The 13,955-nt window shown below is 40.0% G+C and overlaps 1 protein-coding gene across 3 annotated transcripts in view; it reads left to right on the forward strand.

Moving 5' to 3' along the window:
• Positions 1-11,323, forward strand: part of Lrrc63 (leucine rich repeat containing 63) — a 36,715-nt gene extending 25,392 nt beyond the window's left edge. For all 3 annotated transcript variants that reach the window (XM_037208387.1, XM_037208388.1, XM_037208389.1), the window contains exons 9-10: positions 8,611-8,850; positions 10,623-11,323. In XM_037208387.1, coding sequence (XP_037064282.1) covers positions 8,611-8,850; positions 10,623-10,863 — 481 coding nt within the window. In that variant the 3' untranslated portion in view covers positions 10,864-11,323. The remainder of the gene's footprint in view (positions 1-8,610; positions 8,851-10,622) is intronic.
• Positions 11,324-13,955: the final 2,632 nt, after the last annotated feature.

The raw sequence follows: 13,955 nt of genomic DNA on the forward strand, positions 1-13,955 counted from the left end.
CTATGTAGCCCTTGCTGATCTGGAACTCACTGTAGACCAGGCTGGCCTCCAGCTCACAGAGATCCGCCTGTCTCTGCTTCCAAACTTCTGGGATTAAAGCCATGTGCCGCCATGCCTGGCTCTGTGCTTATTTTTATTATGACAATAATGACTAATAGGGAAAATATTTTTCAGTGCCAAAATTATTTACCTTTAAGATTGATTTATATAATTGCCTTTCCCTCTTTCAGCACACATAAACACAAACTTGACAAGTTAATTGCAGTTGTTTGGAGTTATACAAAATTTTTGTTGACAGTGTTTACTTTCTATTTTAAAACGTATTATCAGTGCTAGAGACATGGCACAGTGGTTCAGAGCATTTACTGTTCTCCCAAGTTCAGTTCCAAACACGAATACTGGGCGGCTCACAACCCCTTGAAACTCCAGCTCCAGGATCAGATGCCCTCTTCTGGCCTCCAATGGCACTGCACACATGTACACACACATACAAACATACACACATACATACATACACACACACACACACACACAAATATAAATGATAAAACTAAAATCTAAAACATACGTTCTTAATCTTTCAAATATTTTAAAAGATTTTATTTTAAATTACATATCTGTACGTATGAGATTGTGTGCATGTGAGGGTAGGTGCCTGGAGAGGCCAGAGGCACTGAATTCCCTAGAGTTGGAGTTATAAGCAGTTGTAAGCCAGCTGATGTGGGTGCTGGCATTGAAACTCAGTCCTTAGCCAGAGCTAAGGTAGGTGCTCTTAGCCACTGAACTGTTTCTTTAGCCTCTCAAATCTTACTTTACGTCCCTCATAAGAAATTATGACTCACTTCAGAATTTCCATAATAACTGTCTCCAAGTATTTCAAACTGTGTTTCCATACATAATATTTCTATTCTTTCCATTATTCACTGATTAAGGTAGATACAGAATAGAAAAGATGTACTGTTTTAAACTAAATTTTAAAAAAATCAAGCTGTATAACCAAATTCCATTATGAGTTCTCCCTGACTAAGTGGTTTCCTTAGAACACAATCATATATCTTCAGCAAAACAAGAAAATGGCTTCCTCAGGTTTTCTACTGTTTCTACCAAAATTTTTAAGTCTTATGTAGTAATCTTTATATTTTACTAGGAGAATCTGGCCTATTTGTTGTTATGATAGATAGAGTTCATTTTTCTGTGTATTTACTTGTCTTAGTCATGGTCTCTATTGCTGTGAAGAGACACCATGACCACAGCAACTCTTATAAAGGAAAATATTTATTTGGGATTGACTTACAGTTCAGAGGTTTAGTCCATTATTGTCATGGCAGGAAGCAAGGCAGATGCAGGCAGACATGGTGCTGGAGAAGGAGCTGAGAGTTCTACATCTTGACTCACAGGCAACACAAAGTGGCCATTCTTCACTGGGCATGGCTTGAATATAATGAGCCTCAAAACCTACCTCCACAGTGACACACTTCCTCCAACATGGCCACACCCACTCCAACAAAGCCACACCTCCTAATAGTGCCACTCCCTTTGGGGGCCATTTTCTTTCAAACCACCACATTCCGCTCCTGGCCCTCTAAGGCTTGTAGCCACATTATAATGTAAAAATGCATTCATTCCAACTTCAAAAGTCCCCATAGTCTATCACAGTCTCAACAATGTTTAAAAGCCCAAAGTTCAAAGTCTCTTCTGAGATTCATGAAATCTCTTAACTATAATCCCCTATAAGATCAAAATCAAAAAACAGATCACATACTTTCAACATATAATGGCACAGATATACACTACCATTCCAAAACACAGGGAAGGGAGCATAGTGAGGAAATACTAGACCAAAGCAAGACTGAAAACCAGCTGGGCAAACTCCAGACTCTGCATCTCCATGTCTGATGTCAAAATGCTCTTTATAGCTCCAACCTCCTTTCAGCTTTATTGACTGAAACACACTTCTTTCTCTTTAGGTGGTTCTACTCCATGTTAGCAGTTCTCCTAGCAGATATCCCATGATTCTGGCATCTCTAACATCTTGGGGTCCCCAAGGCAATTCAGGCTTCAACTTCACAGCTTCACACAATGGCCTCTCTAGGCATCCATTCAGAGACACCCCTGACAAATGCCTGGCCTCAGCAGCTTTCCTTACTGGCTAAAGCACATTCTATAACCCTTTTCTTCTATCCTTAAAGCCAGAACCATATGGCTGAAGCTGCCAAGTTCTGCTGCTTGCTAGGGCTGGAACATGACCCCCTTGTTTAATGTCACCTTCCCAAGTTTTCTGTTTTTCAGGGTTTCTTTCACTGCCTACGCTTGGCTGTCCTGGAACTCGCTCTGTAGACCAAGCTGGCCTCAAACTCAGAGACCTGCCCACCTCTGCCTTCTGAGTGCTGGGATTAAAGGTGTGCACCACCATACTCAGCTCCAGTGTTTTCTTTAATTCTTTTTTACTTATTGGAAACTTATCTGGGTGGGGTCTTGTCCTGAGGTCACTACTACCTTCATTCCATTTCTTAATCTGTTCATTTCCTTGAACAAAAGATTTAGCTCTATTCCACTTCCTGGTGCCCCTTTACTCAATCTGCACATTTTGTAATTTTATCTGCTTAGTTTTTCAAGTCTTCATTAGAGTTAACTCTAATAACCACACAAACAGAGTCTATACTAGGATGTTTTGAGATTTCCTCTGCCAATAGAATTAATCCAAAACTCTTCACTTTAGCCTCAGGGAGACTCTTTGGACAAGGGCAAAAAGCAGCCACATTCAGGCATAAAATATCCTGGAAATCTGGGAAACTATGAAAAGACCAAATCTATGAGTAATTGGTATAGAGAAAGAAGAAGAAACCTAAGTCAGAGGCACAGAAAATATTTTTAAACAAATCATAGAAGAAAATCCCCACCAATCTAAAAAGAAGACGACGACGACATGCCTATCAAAGTACAAGAAGCCTACAGAACACCAGATAGACAGGATCAGAAAAGAAATTCCCCATAACATGCAATAATCAAAACACTAAATGTACAGAACAGAAAACAACCCCAAAAAAGGATATCAAAAGCTTCAAGGGAAAAACTCAAGAAGTCACATATAAAGGCAGGCCCATTAGAATAACACCCAACTTTTCAGTGGAGATTCTGAAAGCCCTAAGGACCGGGGTGCATGTTCTACAAAACTTGGAGAGACCATAGATGGCAGCCCAGACTGTTAGAGCTGTCAGAGCCATCAATCACAACAACAGAAAGAGAAACATCCATGATAAAACCAAATTGAAGCAATTTCTATCCATGAATCTAGTTCCACAGAAAACTCTAGAAGGAAAACTTCCATCTGAAGAGGTTAACTACACCCAGGACACAAGGAATGAGTAATCCAAGAACAGTAAATCAGAAAAGTTGGAACTATACCCATACCACAACAACAAAATAACAAGAATCAATAAATACTGCTCATTAATAATTCTCAGCGTTAGTGCTCTCAATCCCCCAACAAAAAGACACAAACAGATTGGATTAGAAAACAGGATCCATCTTTCTGCATCCAAACAGTACACCTCACCTTGAAGAATAGACAGCAACTCAGGGTAAAAGGATAGAAAAAGATATTTCAAGCAAATGGACCAAAGAAGCAAGCAAGTGTATAGATATTTTAATACATGACAGAGTAGATATGAGACAAACTAATCAGAAGACATAAGGAAGGACACTACATAGTCATTATGAGAAAAATCCACCAAAAGGAACAAAGAAACAATAATATACAATGGGGAAAAGAGAGCATCTTCAACGAATGTTGCCTGTGAAACTGGATGGCTGCGTATAAAAGACTGAAAATAGATCTGTATTTATCTTCTTGCTCCAAACTCCATTCCAAATCAAAGACTGCAACATAGAAACACATAACCTGGATTGGATAGTTTTGTGTCAACTTGACATATGCTAGCATTACCTGAAAGAAGGGAACCACAACTGATAAAATGCCTACATAAGGTCTAGCTCTAAGGCATTTTCTCAATTACTCATTGTTGGAGGCAGGTCCAGGTCATTGTGGGTGGTACCACCCCTGGGCTGGTGGTCCTGGCTTCTATAAGAAAGCAGGTTGATGACCTGAGCTAGTTGGAGCTCACTGACTCTGGGCTGATAGCTGGGGAACCTGCATGGGACCAAACTAGGCCCTCTGAATGTGGGTGACAGTCGTGTAGCTTGGGCAGTTTGTGGGGCCCCAGGCAGTGGGACTAGGTTTTATCCCTAGTGTGTGAACTGGCTTTTTGGAGCCCATTCTCAATGGAGGGATACTTGATACAGGGGGAAGGGGCTTGGTCCTTTCTCAACTTGATATGCCAGCCTTTGTTGACTCCCTGTGGGAGGCCTTACCCTCTCTGAGAAGTGGATGTTGAGGGCAGGGGAAGTGGGAAGTGGGGAGTGAATTGAAGGAGGGGAGGGAGGAGGAACTGTACTTGGTATGTAAAATGAAAAAAAAAACTTTTAAATAAAAAAGAAAGAAAGAAAGAAAGAAAGAAAGAAAGAAAGGAAGAAAGAAAGAAAGAAAGCAAGCAAGCAAGCAGGCTGAGCAAGCGGTGGGGAGCAAGCCAGGAAGCAGCGCCCCTCCATGGCCTCTGCATCAGCTCCTGCCTCCAGATTCCTGCCCTGCTTGAGAGCTTCTTGTCTTGACTTTCTTCGATGGTGAACTGCGATGTGGAAGTGTAAGGCAAACAAACTCTTTCCTCCCCACCTTGGTTTTTGGTCCTATAGGATAGGAAAACATCTTTACCAATTATACCTCTTATAGAGGGCTAATGTCTAGAATACTTGAAATATTAAAACAAGCAAACCTGGACATCAAGAAAACAAGCCAATTACAAAATGTGGGACAGAACTGAACAGGGACTTTGCAAAAGATGAAACACAAATGATGGAGAAACTCTGAAATAACGTTCACCATCCTTAGTCATCAGGGAAGTGCAAATTAAAACTACTTTGAGATTTCATTTTGCACTAGTCAGAAAGGCCAAGATCAATCAAACAAAGGAGAGTACCTGCTGGTGGGGAACGGGAAACTGTTACTCATCGCTGGTGGCCGTGCACATCTGATACACCCACTGTGGAAATCAATGTGGGGTTTCCTCAGGAAGCCAGGAACCCATACCTAAAGCTCAAGAGCCAAACAAACAAACAAACAAACAAAAACACCCTTGAGCGTGTACCCAGAGGACTCTCCATCCTACCACTGATCCCTGCTTATCCACATCCATTGCTGTTGTATTCATAGTACCCATGAACTGGGAAAAAGCCTAAATGTCCATCAACTGATGAATGCATAATGAAAATGTGACACATTTACAACAATGGGATATTATTTGGCTGTTAAGAAAAATGAAATGATGAAATTTTCAGGTAAATGCATAGAGTTAGAAAAAAAAAAATCATCCTGAATGGGGTAGCCCAGAGCCCAAAAGACAAACATTGTATTTAAGTTGTTTTCTCATATGTGGATGTTAGCTCTTAAGCTTTCAATATGCGTGCTAAAATCTAAATAATCACAGAGGTTAGGCGCCTAGTAAGGAACTAGTTGGAAGCGGAGGATCTCCCATGAGAGGGAAAATAGAATATAATGTTCTGGAGAGGTAAATGGGAAACTAGGAGGATTAAATAGGAAGGTGGATGGATGAAAAGGGTAATGGAGGAAATACATGCAGGGACAACTAACACTAAAGGTCATTTGAAAAAACATATAGAAATTTACTACTGTAGAAGCTTCCTAAAATATAGACATATATAGAAGGAATCTAAATGGAGTCATCAAATAATGGGGGAGACAATGGCCCCTAGACATCTTTTTCACCAACTAAAATAACCAATGCCAGGAATAGGTTACATCTTGTTGAGTCATCGGCCAAAGGGTTGAAACCTCCTTAAACATCATAGGTTATTGCCATGGTTATTGGTTGCTTTCCACAACCTTATGGTAAGGGCCTATTGTTGAAGACCATGCTTATTTATTTCATGGATCATGGAGAAGTCAAGCTAGTTCCTAACTAGAAGCTTCATCCCTACTGACTAGGATTCATGGTGCTGGAAGGTTCACATGCTACCAGAGGAGAAAAGTAACCATCCACCTACTACAAACACTGTGAACCTACAACAGTGACCTGTCTGCAAGATGTACTGCCATAATGATGGTTATGGGAGTAACCAACCACTTTCCAGTTGATTTTAAGGTCTACTCCATGAAATGAAACCCACACCTGATGTTAAACTGACCAAGAGCCTGAGACTAGATAGTCCATAGGCTATGGACCTAGGTAAAACCAAATACCACTATTTTGCTAAAGGAACATAGCAATAAAATGACTCATGATGACATTCTGGATAGAGATAGATCAGTGCCTTGCTCAGCCATTAACAGAGAAACTTCTTGCAGTAGATGGGACTAACACAGAGATCCAAAACTATACAATGTGCAGAGAGTGAGAGACTTTGGAGCCACTAAGTCTTAAATGGGATGTCTTCATAAGACTCTACCCCTCAAAGTTTAGGGATCTATGCAGAAGAGGAGGTAGAAAGATTGTAAGACCCAGAGATGCTGGATGACTCCAAGGACACAGTATCTTCCAGAAATGGCAGGACTGATGCACATATGAACCCACAGAAACTGGCTGCATGCAGAAGGCCTGCACAGGTTCTAGCCAGACATGGTCCCAGCACCAAGAGGGCGATGTGGATGGTAGTATTTCATTCCTAACCAATAATTATTTGCAACTGATACATGATGGTAAAGGGGAAAAAAAAATTTTACCCATGGAATCTCACTGAATATAGTAACTACACCCTAGGGCAGGCTCCATGCCTATGATTAGTTAGCCATCAACAAATGAACTCCATGTTTGTTATTGTTGTTATTTGTGTAGTTTTTTGTTTTGTGTGTGTGTGGACTTTTGTTTTGTTTTGGCATTTTTGTCCTATTTTGGCTTTTGGCTTTGTAGGTTTTTTTTTTAATTTATGTGTGTGTGTGTGTGTGTGTGTGTGTGTGTGTGTGTGTGTTTAAAGAGAAAGAGAGATAAAGATGGGTGGGTAGGGAGGTAGAGGGATCTGGGAAGAGTTAGGGTAGGGGAAGAAACATGATCAAACCATATTGTATGAAATAATGTTAATAAAGAGTATAGGAAGTATGTAAATGTTCAGGTCATAGCAGTACTCTGCTACTGACCCCTAGGTTTGTGTAGCCTGTAGAGGGAACATGATTGTGTCCATTCTGTCTTTCAGGACAAAATAGGAGCTTGGGGTTTGCCTCACATATAGTTGACCACAAGAAGAACAGTAGTCAAGCTGTATTTGAAGAGTTCCCCAGTTTCTTTGTTTGAAACTTTGATCATATTTTACTTTTGTCAGAAAGAGTTACCATTAGAGAACCCCATGTGGGGGAAAGGGTATGTGAGACTAGATTGTCAAAGAGAGTTCAGAAGCTCCCACCTGCTCAACTACCCAGAGGCCTGTTTGCCTGTAGAGTGTTCTGACAATGAGTTGCTGTTTGTATGTCTCTGTATGTGTCTGTGTAGATGTAACAGTCTTTTTAAATAAGAAACACAGAGTCAAATGCAGAGTTAAAAGCCCAGGAGGTCAGAGCAGTAGCTGAGAGCTGAGACTTAAAACTGCCTTCCTTACCCTTCGCTGCCACTGTCATCCTTCCCCTGAGAAAGAGACCTAACTTCCTGTGTATCTGTCTTTTTATTGACTTTCTGTTCTGCCTTCTCATTGGTTGTAAACCTAACCACATGACCTCTTCGTCACTATCTGTCTATATAGACCTTCAGGTCTTCTGTGGTTCGTATTGAGATTAAAGGTGTGTGTCTCCATGCTGGCTGCATCCTTAAACACACAGAGATCTGCCTGTCATGTGATCGGATTAAAGTTGTGTGCCACCACTGCTCAGCTTCTGCTATGGCTTGCTATTAGCTCTGTCCCCCAGGCAACTTTATTTATTAACATACAAATAAAATATCATCTATCATATGTCTGCTTTCACCAATCATTAGAAAAGAGATAAATGACTGCAGGAAACACCACTGAGGCAATGAGACAAATCAGTCATGTTCATTCTTTGAGTAAAGGGAAAGGATTGTTAGAAATAATTGACACAGTGAAAAGTAAGGGAACCAAATTGCCAAGAAGTGAAAGCATAACGTAACAGTATGTGGTGAGGTTACATATTTCACTGTTTTTATTGGGCATTAATGAAAAAGATACATTGGTGTTCAGTTTGTCATTGAAAATAACATTTTTCTGTATGTCACCACACTGTCTTTGTGGTGTAACACTGTTTAGTCTTCCTGCATTTGTGGCTTTTTCTTTTTCCAGAGTAATGACAGTTTGCAAAGACCCCCTCCAATGTATGCATCAACTGTCCTGTTCACACAAATGCACTTCTTTGTATAATAATGGATTGGTTCAGTTGTTTTATAAGGAAATTCTCTTGATTCTAAGAAAACATTAAAATAGATGCTTTTTTTACCACCAGTTTTGGTGCTAGGTTTCAAAAATGCCAATGCAGAAATTTGCATGAATATTAAAAAATTGCATGATTATTCTGTAAAACACAATTTCTCTTATGTACAGATCACTTGAGAAGCTGAATGTTGATGGGAATTACATGACTTCTTTTCCACCTGGGATTTTAAAGCTTAAGTTGACCAAACTCCAGTTTGATAATACATTCACTAATAGTAATTTTTGGATAGATTATTGCTGGAATGACCCCCAATCACTAAGTCACATTTGTTCTTGGTTCATTGTCAAAAATAATCTACATAGAATTCCTGGTTTCATCCCAAAGAAAGTTCAAAAGTGTCTAAGAAGGTGAGTAATTTCAAACATGCTTTTTATCAAAGTACACTTCCAAGTATTTTACACACACACACACACACACACACACACACACACACACACACACACTTCTTCCTTTACCCATTCTTGCTTTGAAAGTATACTAAAGTACTCTAAGTCAGCCCCATTTTATAACATTCTCCAGTTATTTCTGAAGTTCAGTGATGGTGGACAGTATCTAATGCATCCATTATTTAAACCTCTTCTGTGAATTACTAGATACACAGAAGAGATTCATTTCCAAAATTGTTTAGTCACAAGGGATATGAGAAATACCAGGAGTAGATAAGGCTTTCTCTCTCTCTCTCTCTCTCTCTCTCTCTCTCTCTCTCTCTCTCTCTCTCTCTCTCTTGCATTGAGAATCAATGAACAATTAGCACTTTGCTACCTAATCCCAAGACTAGGGTCATTAGGGTCCACTCAGATGTTATATAATTAATTTGACTATGTAAGTAAAGAAATCACTATCATCCCTGCTGGGACTATGGATTGTACAAATATTTATAGTTTGTCCAAGTAAAACGGTTTCCCAGGAATGTATTAAAGACCAGTGTTGACTCAATAAAGACAAATATAGCATAGCTTTGATCTTGATTGTTCCTCAGAGAACCATGTACCAAAGTCCTTATCCCCAAAGTGCTGCTACTGGGAGATTAACAGTCCTTAAGAGGTGGGGCCTAGTGAAAGAGTCACAGGTCCTAGGAGAGCATGCCCTTTAATGGAACTGTGGGGTCCCAGTTCCTTTGGCTTTTTGGCCATAAATGCTACTGACTCCCACCATGATATGAGAATATGGCTCAGTAATAGGGTGCTTGCATAGTATTCAGAAAGGCTTGGATTTAATCAAAGCACCTCAGAAGAGGAGGCCCCCAGCTTCACTTTTTGTTTTTTGGGTTTTTTTTTCTGTTGTTGTTTTTTGTTTCTTTGAGACAGGGTTTCTTTGTGTAGCTTTGCGTCTTTCCTGGAACTCGCTTTGTAGACCAGGCTGGCCTAGAACTCACAGAGATCTGCCTGCCTCTGCCTCACGAGTGCTGGGATTAAAGGCATGTGCCACCACCACCCAGCTCACTTTTCAATTATAATGCACTGTGCACATATATTTTTGCTTTAGAAAACAGGTTCCTTGCACACATTTAATCTGTTGCTCCACTGTACTAGGATTTAAATTTTGATTTAATAGTATGTAGATGAACAGTCTTATTAAATAAGAAACACAGAGCCAATTGCCCAGAGGTCAGAGCAATAGCCAAGAGCTAAAAACCCTTTGTTACCCTCACTGCCACTGCTGTCCTTGCCCTCAGCAAGAGACCTACTTCCTGTGTGTCTGCCCTTTTATTGACTTTCTGTTCTGCCTTCTCATTGGTTGTAAACCCAACCACATGACCTTCTTGTCACTGTCTGTCTATACAGACCTCCAGGTCTTCTAAGGTTGGTATTGAGATTAAAGGCATGTGTCTCCATGCTGGCTGTATCCTTGAACACATAGAGATCTGCCTAGCTCTGCCTCCCAAGTGCTGGGATTAAAGGCGTGCACCACTACCGCCAAGCTTCTGCTATGGCTTGCAGAAGCTCTGACCCCCAGGCAACTTTATTTATTAACATACAAAGAAAATCCCACTTAAGTACAAATAAAATATCACCATAATAGTAGGCACCTTATCTAGATGTAAGCTCAATAAAAACCAAGCATTAATTTTTACCTTAGTAGAAGCTCAAAATATCCATTTGATGTTTCTTCTTTTCAGCACATCCAGGTGTGATTGGTGTCATGGTCCCAAATTTGGTGAAGGGTTTCGCATCATCCGGTCCTGTGATATGTTTGGAGCAACGCAGATTCCTATTATGTTCTATGTCTGCTGTTCTTCCTGCTATGTGGAGATCAGGGAAAGCAGTTTTATTTTAGAAGGTTTTCCTTGTAGAAGAATAGTTCTAAATATGGACTGGATAAAAGAAGGGAGAGTTAGTGATGTATCATTTTATTTGTAAAGTCCACAAACATTTATATATAAGTAACTCATCTCTTAGAGCACAGGTTCCGTGTGGAGACCTACAGGTCTTTCTCCACTGAGTTCTCTCTGTGATCCTTCTCCTCATGAAAGTCTGATTGTTAGGAATCATTGCAGAATTGTGACTCAAGGACTAGAAAAGGCCCTTGGAGTTCAGTGAGGATCTTGAGAATTTCCTGGAGAACATGTTTACAGTAAGAAAAAAAATGTCCAAAACATTTGCGAAAAGGGCTGTATCTTCCATCTTGTCTTTTCATGAACCCATATTCAGTGAACAGGCTAGCAGCTCGAAGTCATCACAGAGAACTCTGTCGCATGAGGCTGCAAAGTTATGTGTCCAGGTATCCAATGTTAGTTTGTGCATTTCTGTGAAAACCTGTCCAGTGCCAACCATCTCAATTGGGTTTCTTTTGAGAATAAAAGATTATTTCCAAATCGATTTTTTTTTTAAATTGGTTTCCCTGCCTCTTAGAAAGCTAGTACAATCCATCTACAGTGGTTACCTTGGCCTTTAGCCCACAAAGCTGACACTAACTCCATGGGCCAGTCCTGAGTTTACCATATCCGTCAATGATAGCCAAACAAGAAAGCAGAACTCACACAATGACACTGTCAAGCAGTATCCACCTGAAGTGGAACTTGAGTTCATTTTGAAAGCTGGAGAGATGGCTCAGCAACTAAGAGCACTTCTTGCTCTTGTAGAGGACCCAGGTTCAGTTCCCAGTACCCACATAACTCTGATCCCAGGGGATCTGATGCCTTCTTCTGACCTCCGAGGGCACCAGACATGCATGTGATGTACATAGATACATGCAGGCAAAATACTCAGACACATGAAATTAATTTTTTAAAAAATGTTTAAGAGTTATTTTGTTTAAAAGAGGTGTGGAGGTTTGAATAAGAATGGCCCCATAGACTCATATGTTTGGATACTTGGTCCCTTCCCCCTATTCCCCCTCCGCCATTTGGTGAACTGTTTGGGAAGGGTTAGGAGGTGTGGCTTTGTTGGAGGAGCTATGTCACTGAGGGCTGGCTTTGAAATTTCAAAAGCTATGTACCATGCCTATAAGCTCTCTACCTCCTACTCCTACCTCATCTACTGTTTGAGATGTGAGCTCTCAGGTGCTTCTGTATCATGCCTTCATTCCAACTATGGAACCATAAGCCAAATTAAACACTTTTTTTTTTTAAATAAATTGCCTTGGCCATGCTGTTTTATCACAGCAATAGAAAAGTAACTGAAGCAGCCATTGTCTTTATTAAGCTTCTGAGAACCACTCCTCCATCCTTTGGTCTCTCCATAGCCCAGCAGAGCTGGGTTTTTTTTTTGTTTTGTTTTGTTTTGTTTTTTTGTTTTTGTTTTTGTTTTGTTTTGTTTTTTTTGTCCAGGGGTTTCCCTAAGCAAAAGGTAAACACACATTTTGATATAACAGTTTCAAATGGCACATAACTATTTCATGTATGACATGGATTTTTTTGTGTGTGTGCGCTGTTCATTCAGTCTACAGTGGTGATAATTAAATTTAATAAAATGAACTAATTTACATTTTAGCTTGCAATCTTTGCTATCATATAATTAGAGATTGTCATAAAGCACAAACTATGTCAGATTTGTGTGTATCATTTTAAGAATATCTAAATTAAAGGTAAAATAACAAAGCAAAATAATTTGTAAGAGGTTTATTTTTAACTATGTGTATGTGTGTTGTGGGGGGTCTTTGTGTATTGGTGTTGATGCTCACAGAGATTAGTCACTTGGGGTCTCCTTGGAGCTGGAGTTGCAGGTAGTTGTGAGCTGTCTAGCATGGGTACTAGGAGGCAATGTGTGTCCTCTCCAAGAGCAGTTCATGCTTTGAACAGCTGAGCCGTCTTTCCAGTCCTTGCATATAATTTTTATGGTTATGGAATCCAATAAACAGATGTCAGAGTTTGCTGAGCAGTATATACTATATTCTCTAAAAAAACAAACTATTTATGATAAGAGAAATAACTTCCATATCACACATAGAATCCAGAAAGGGATATTGACAACATGGTAACAAATTAACTCAGTCAGTATATGATATGCCTGTAGTCAGAAAATAAGGTAAAAATAACATAAATCAAGTCTTACTGGTGTTTAATCTATTCTTGATCATGGTTGCCCTGAAATATGTCCTGAGGGAAGAAATACAAATTGTTTTTAAAACTAAAAATTGCCCATGCTAAGCAAGCTCTCTACACCCCCTGGCCCCGGTATGTCCCTAGCCCTTTGTTTACTTTGAACTTGAGACTAGGTCTTACTAAGTTGCCCATACTGGCCTTGAACTCACTCTATTGCCCAGGCAGCCTTGAACCTGTTACCTTCCTGCTTCAGCCTTTGGAATAGCTGGGATTACAGGCCTGTACTAAGTGACTATTGAGACTTAGTTTGAGTACCTGGGTAGAAACTGAGACAATAATGTCTTGAGGGAAACGGAAGTATTCCAGAGGCATTTTATAGAAACGGGTGCACACAGACATAGGGACAATGTGAAATGTTCTTGGAGTTGTGTCATTTTGATCAGTACAAGCTCGTTGCAAAGACCTTGTCTAGATCTGCAAGGCAATCGTAGTGTGTCAGACACAGTGACTGTATCAAATCTAAAACATACAGTTAAGCTGAAGAAGTAAATCTACCCTGTAATGCCGACACCCTCTGAATGCCAAAGAGAAATCAGGGTGTGTGTATATGCTCATACGCATTGATACAATTCATTACTGTGCTTGAAAATGGAATTATTTCCATTTTCAGATGCTTCACACCACACCAAAAACTACACTCCAATTTTGGACCTAAAGTTCTAAAACTTTAGAAATAAAAAGAAATACTTGGGACCTTTCAGAACTTAGTTCAGTAACAGTATTTGCCGATCACAGGAGGTACTATGTTCAATACCCAGTACACCAAGAAAAAAAAAATCCATGCAGGTGAAACTAACCATCCTGCATAAAGTTACAGGGCAAGCAACACACTAAGAATAGAACTGTTCTAGGCCAATAACCAAAGAATCTTGATTGAACATGACCGAAACACAGTTGAAGCAACAGAGG

This window comes from Peromyscus leucopus, chromosome 9 (genome assembly GCF_004664715.2).
Source record: "Peromyscus leucopus breed LL Stock chromosome 9, UCI_PerLeu_2.1, whole genome shotgun sequence".
Lineage (NCBI taxonomy): Eukaryota > Metazoa > Chordata > Mammalia > Rodentia > Cricetidae > Peromyscus > Peromyscus leucopus.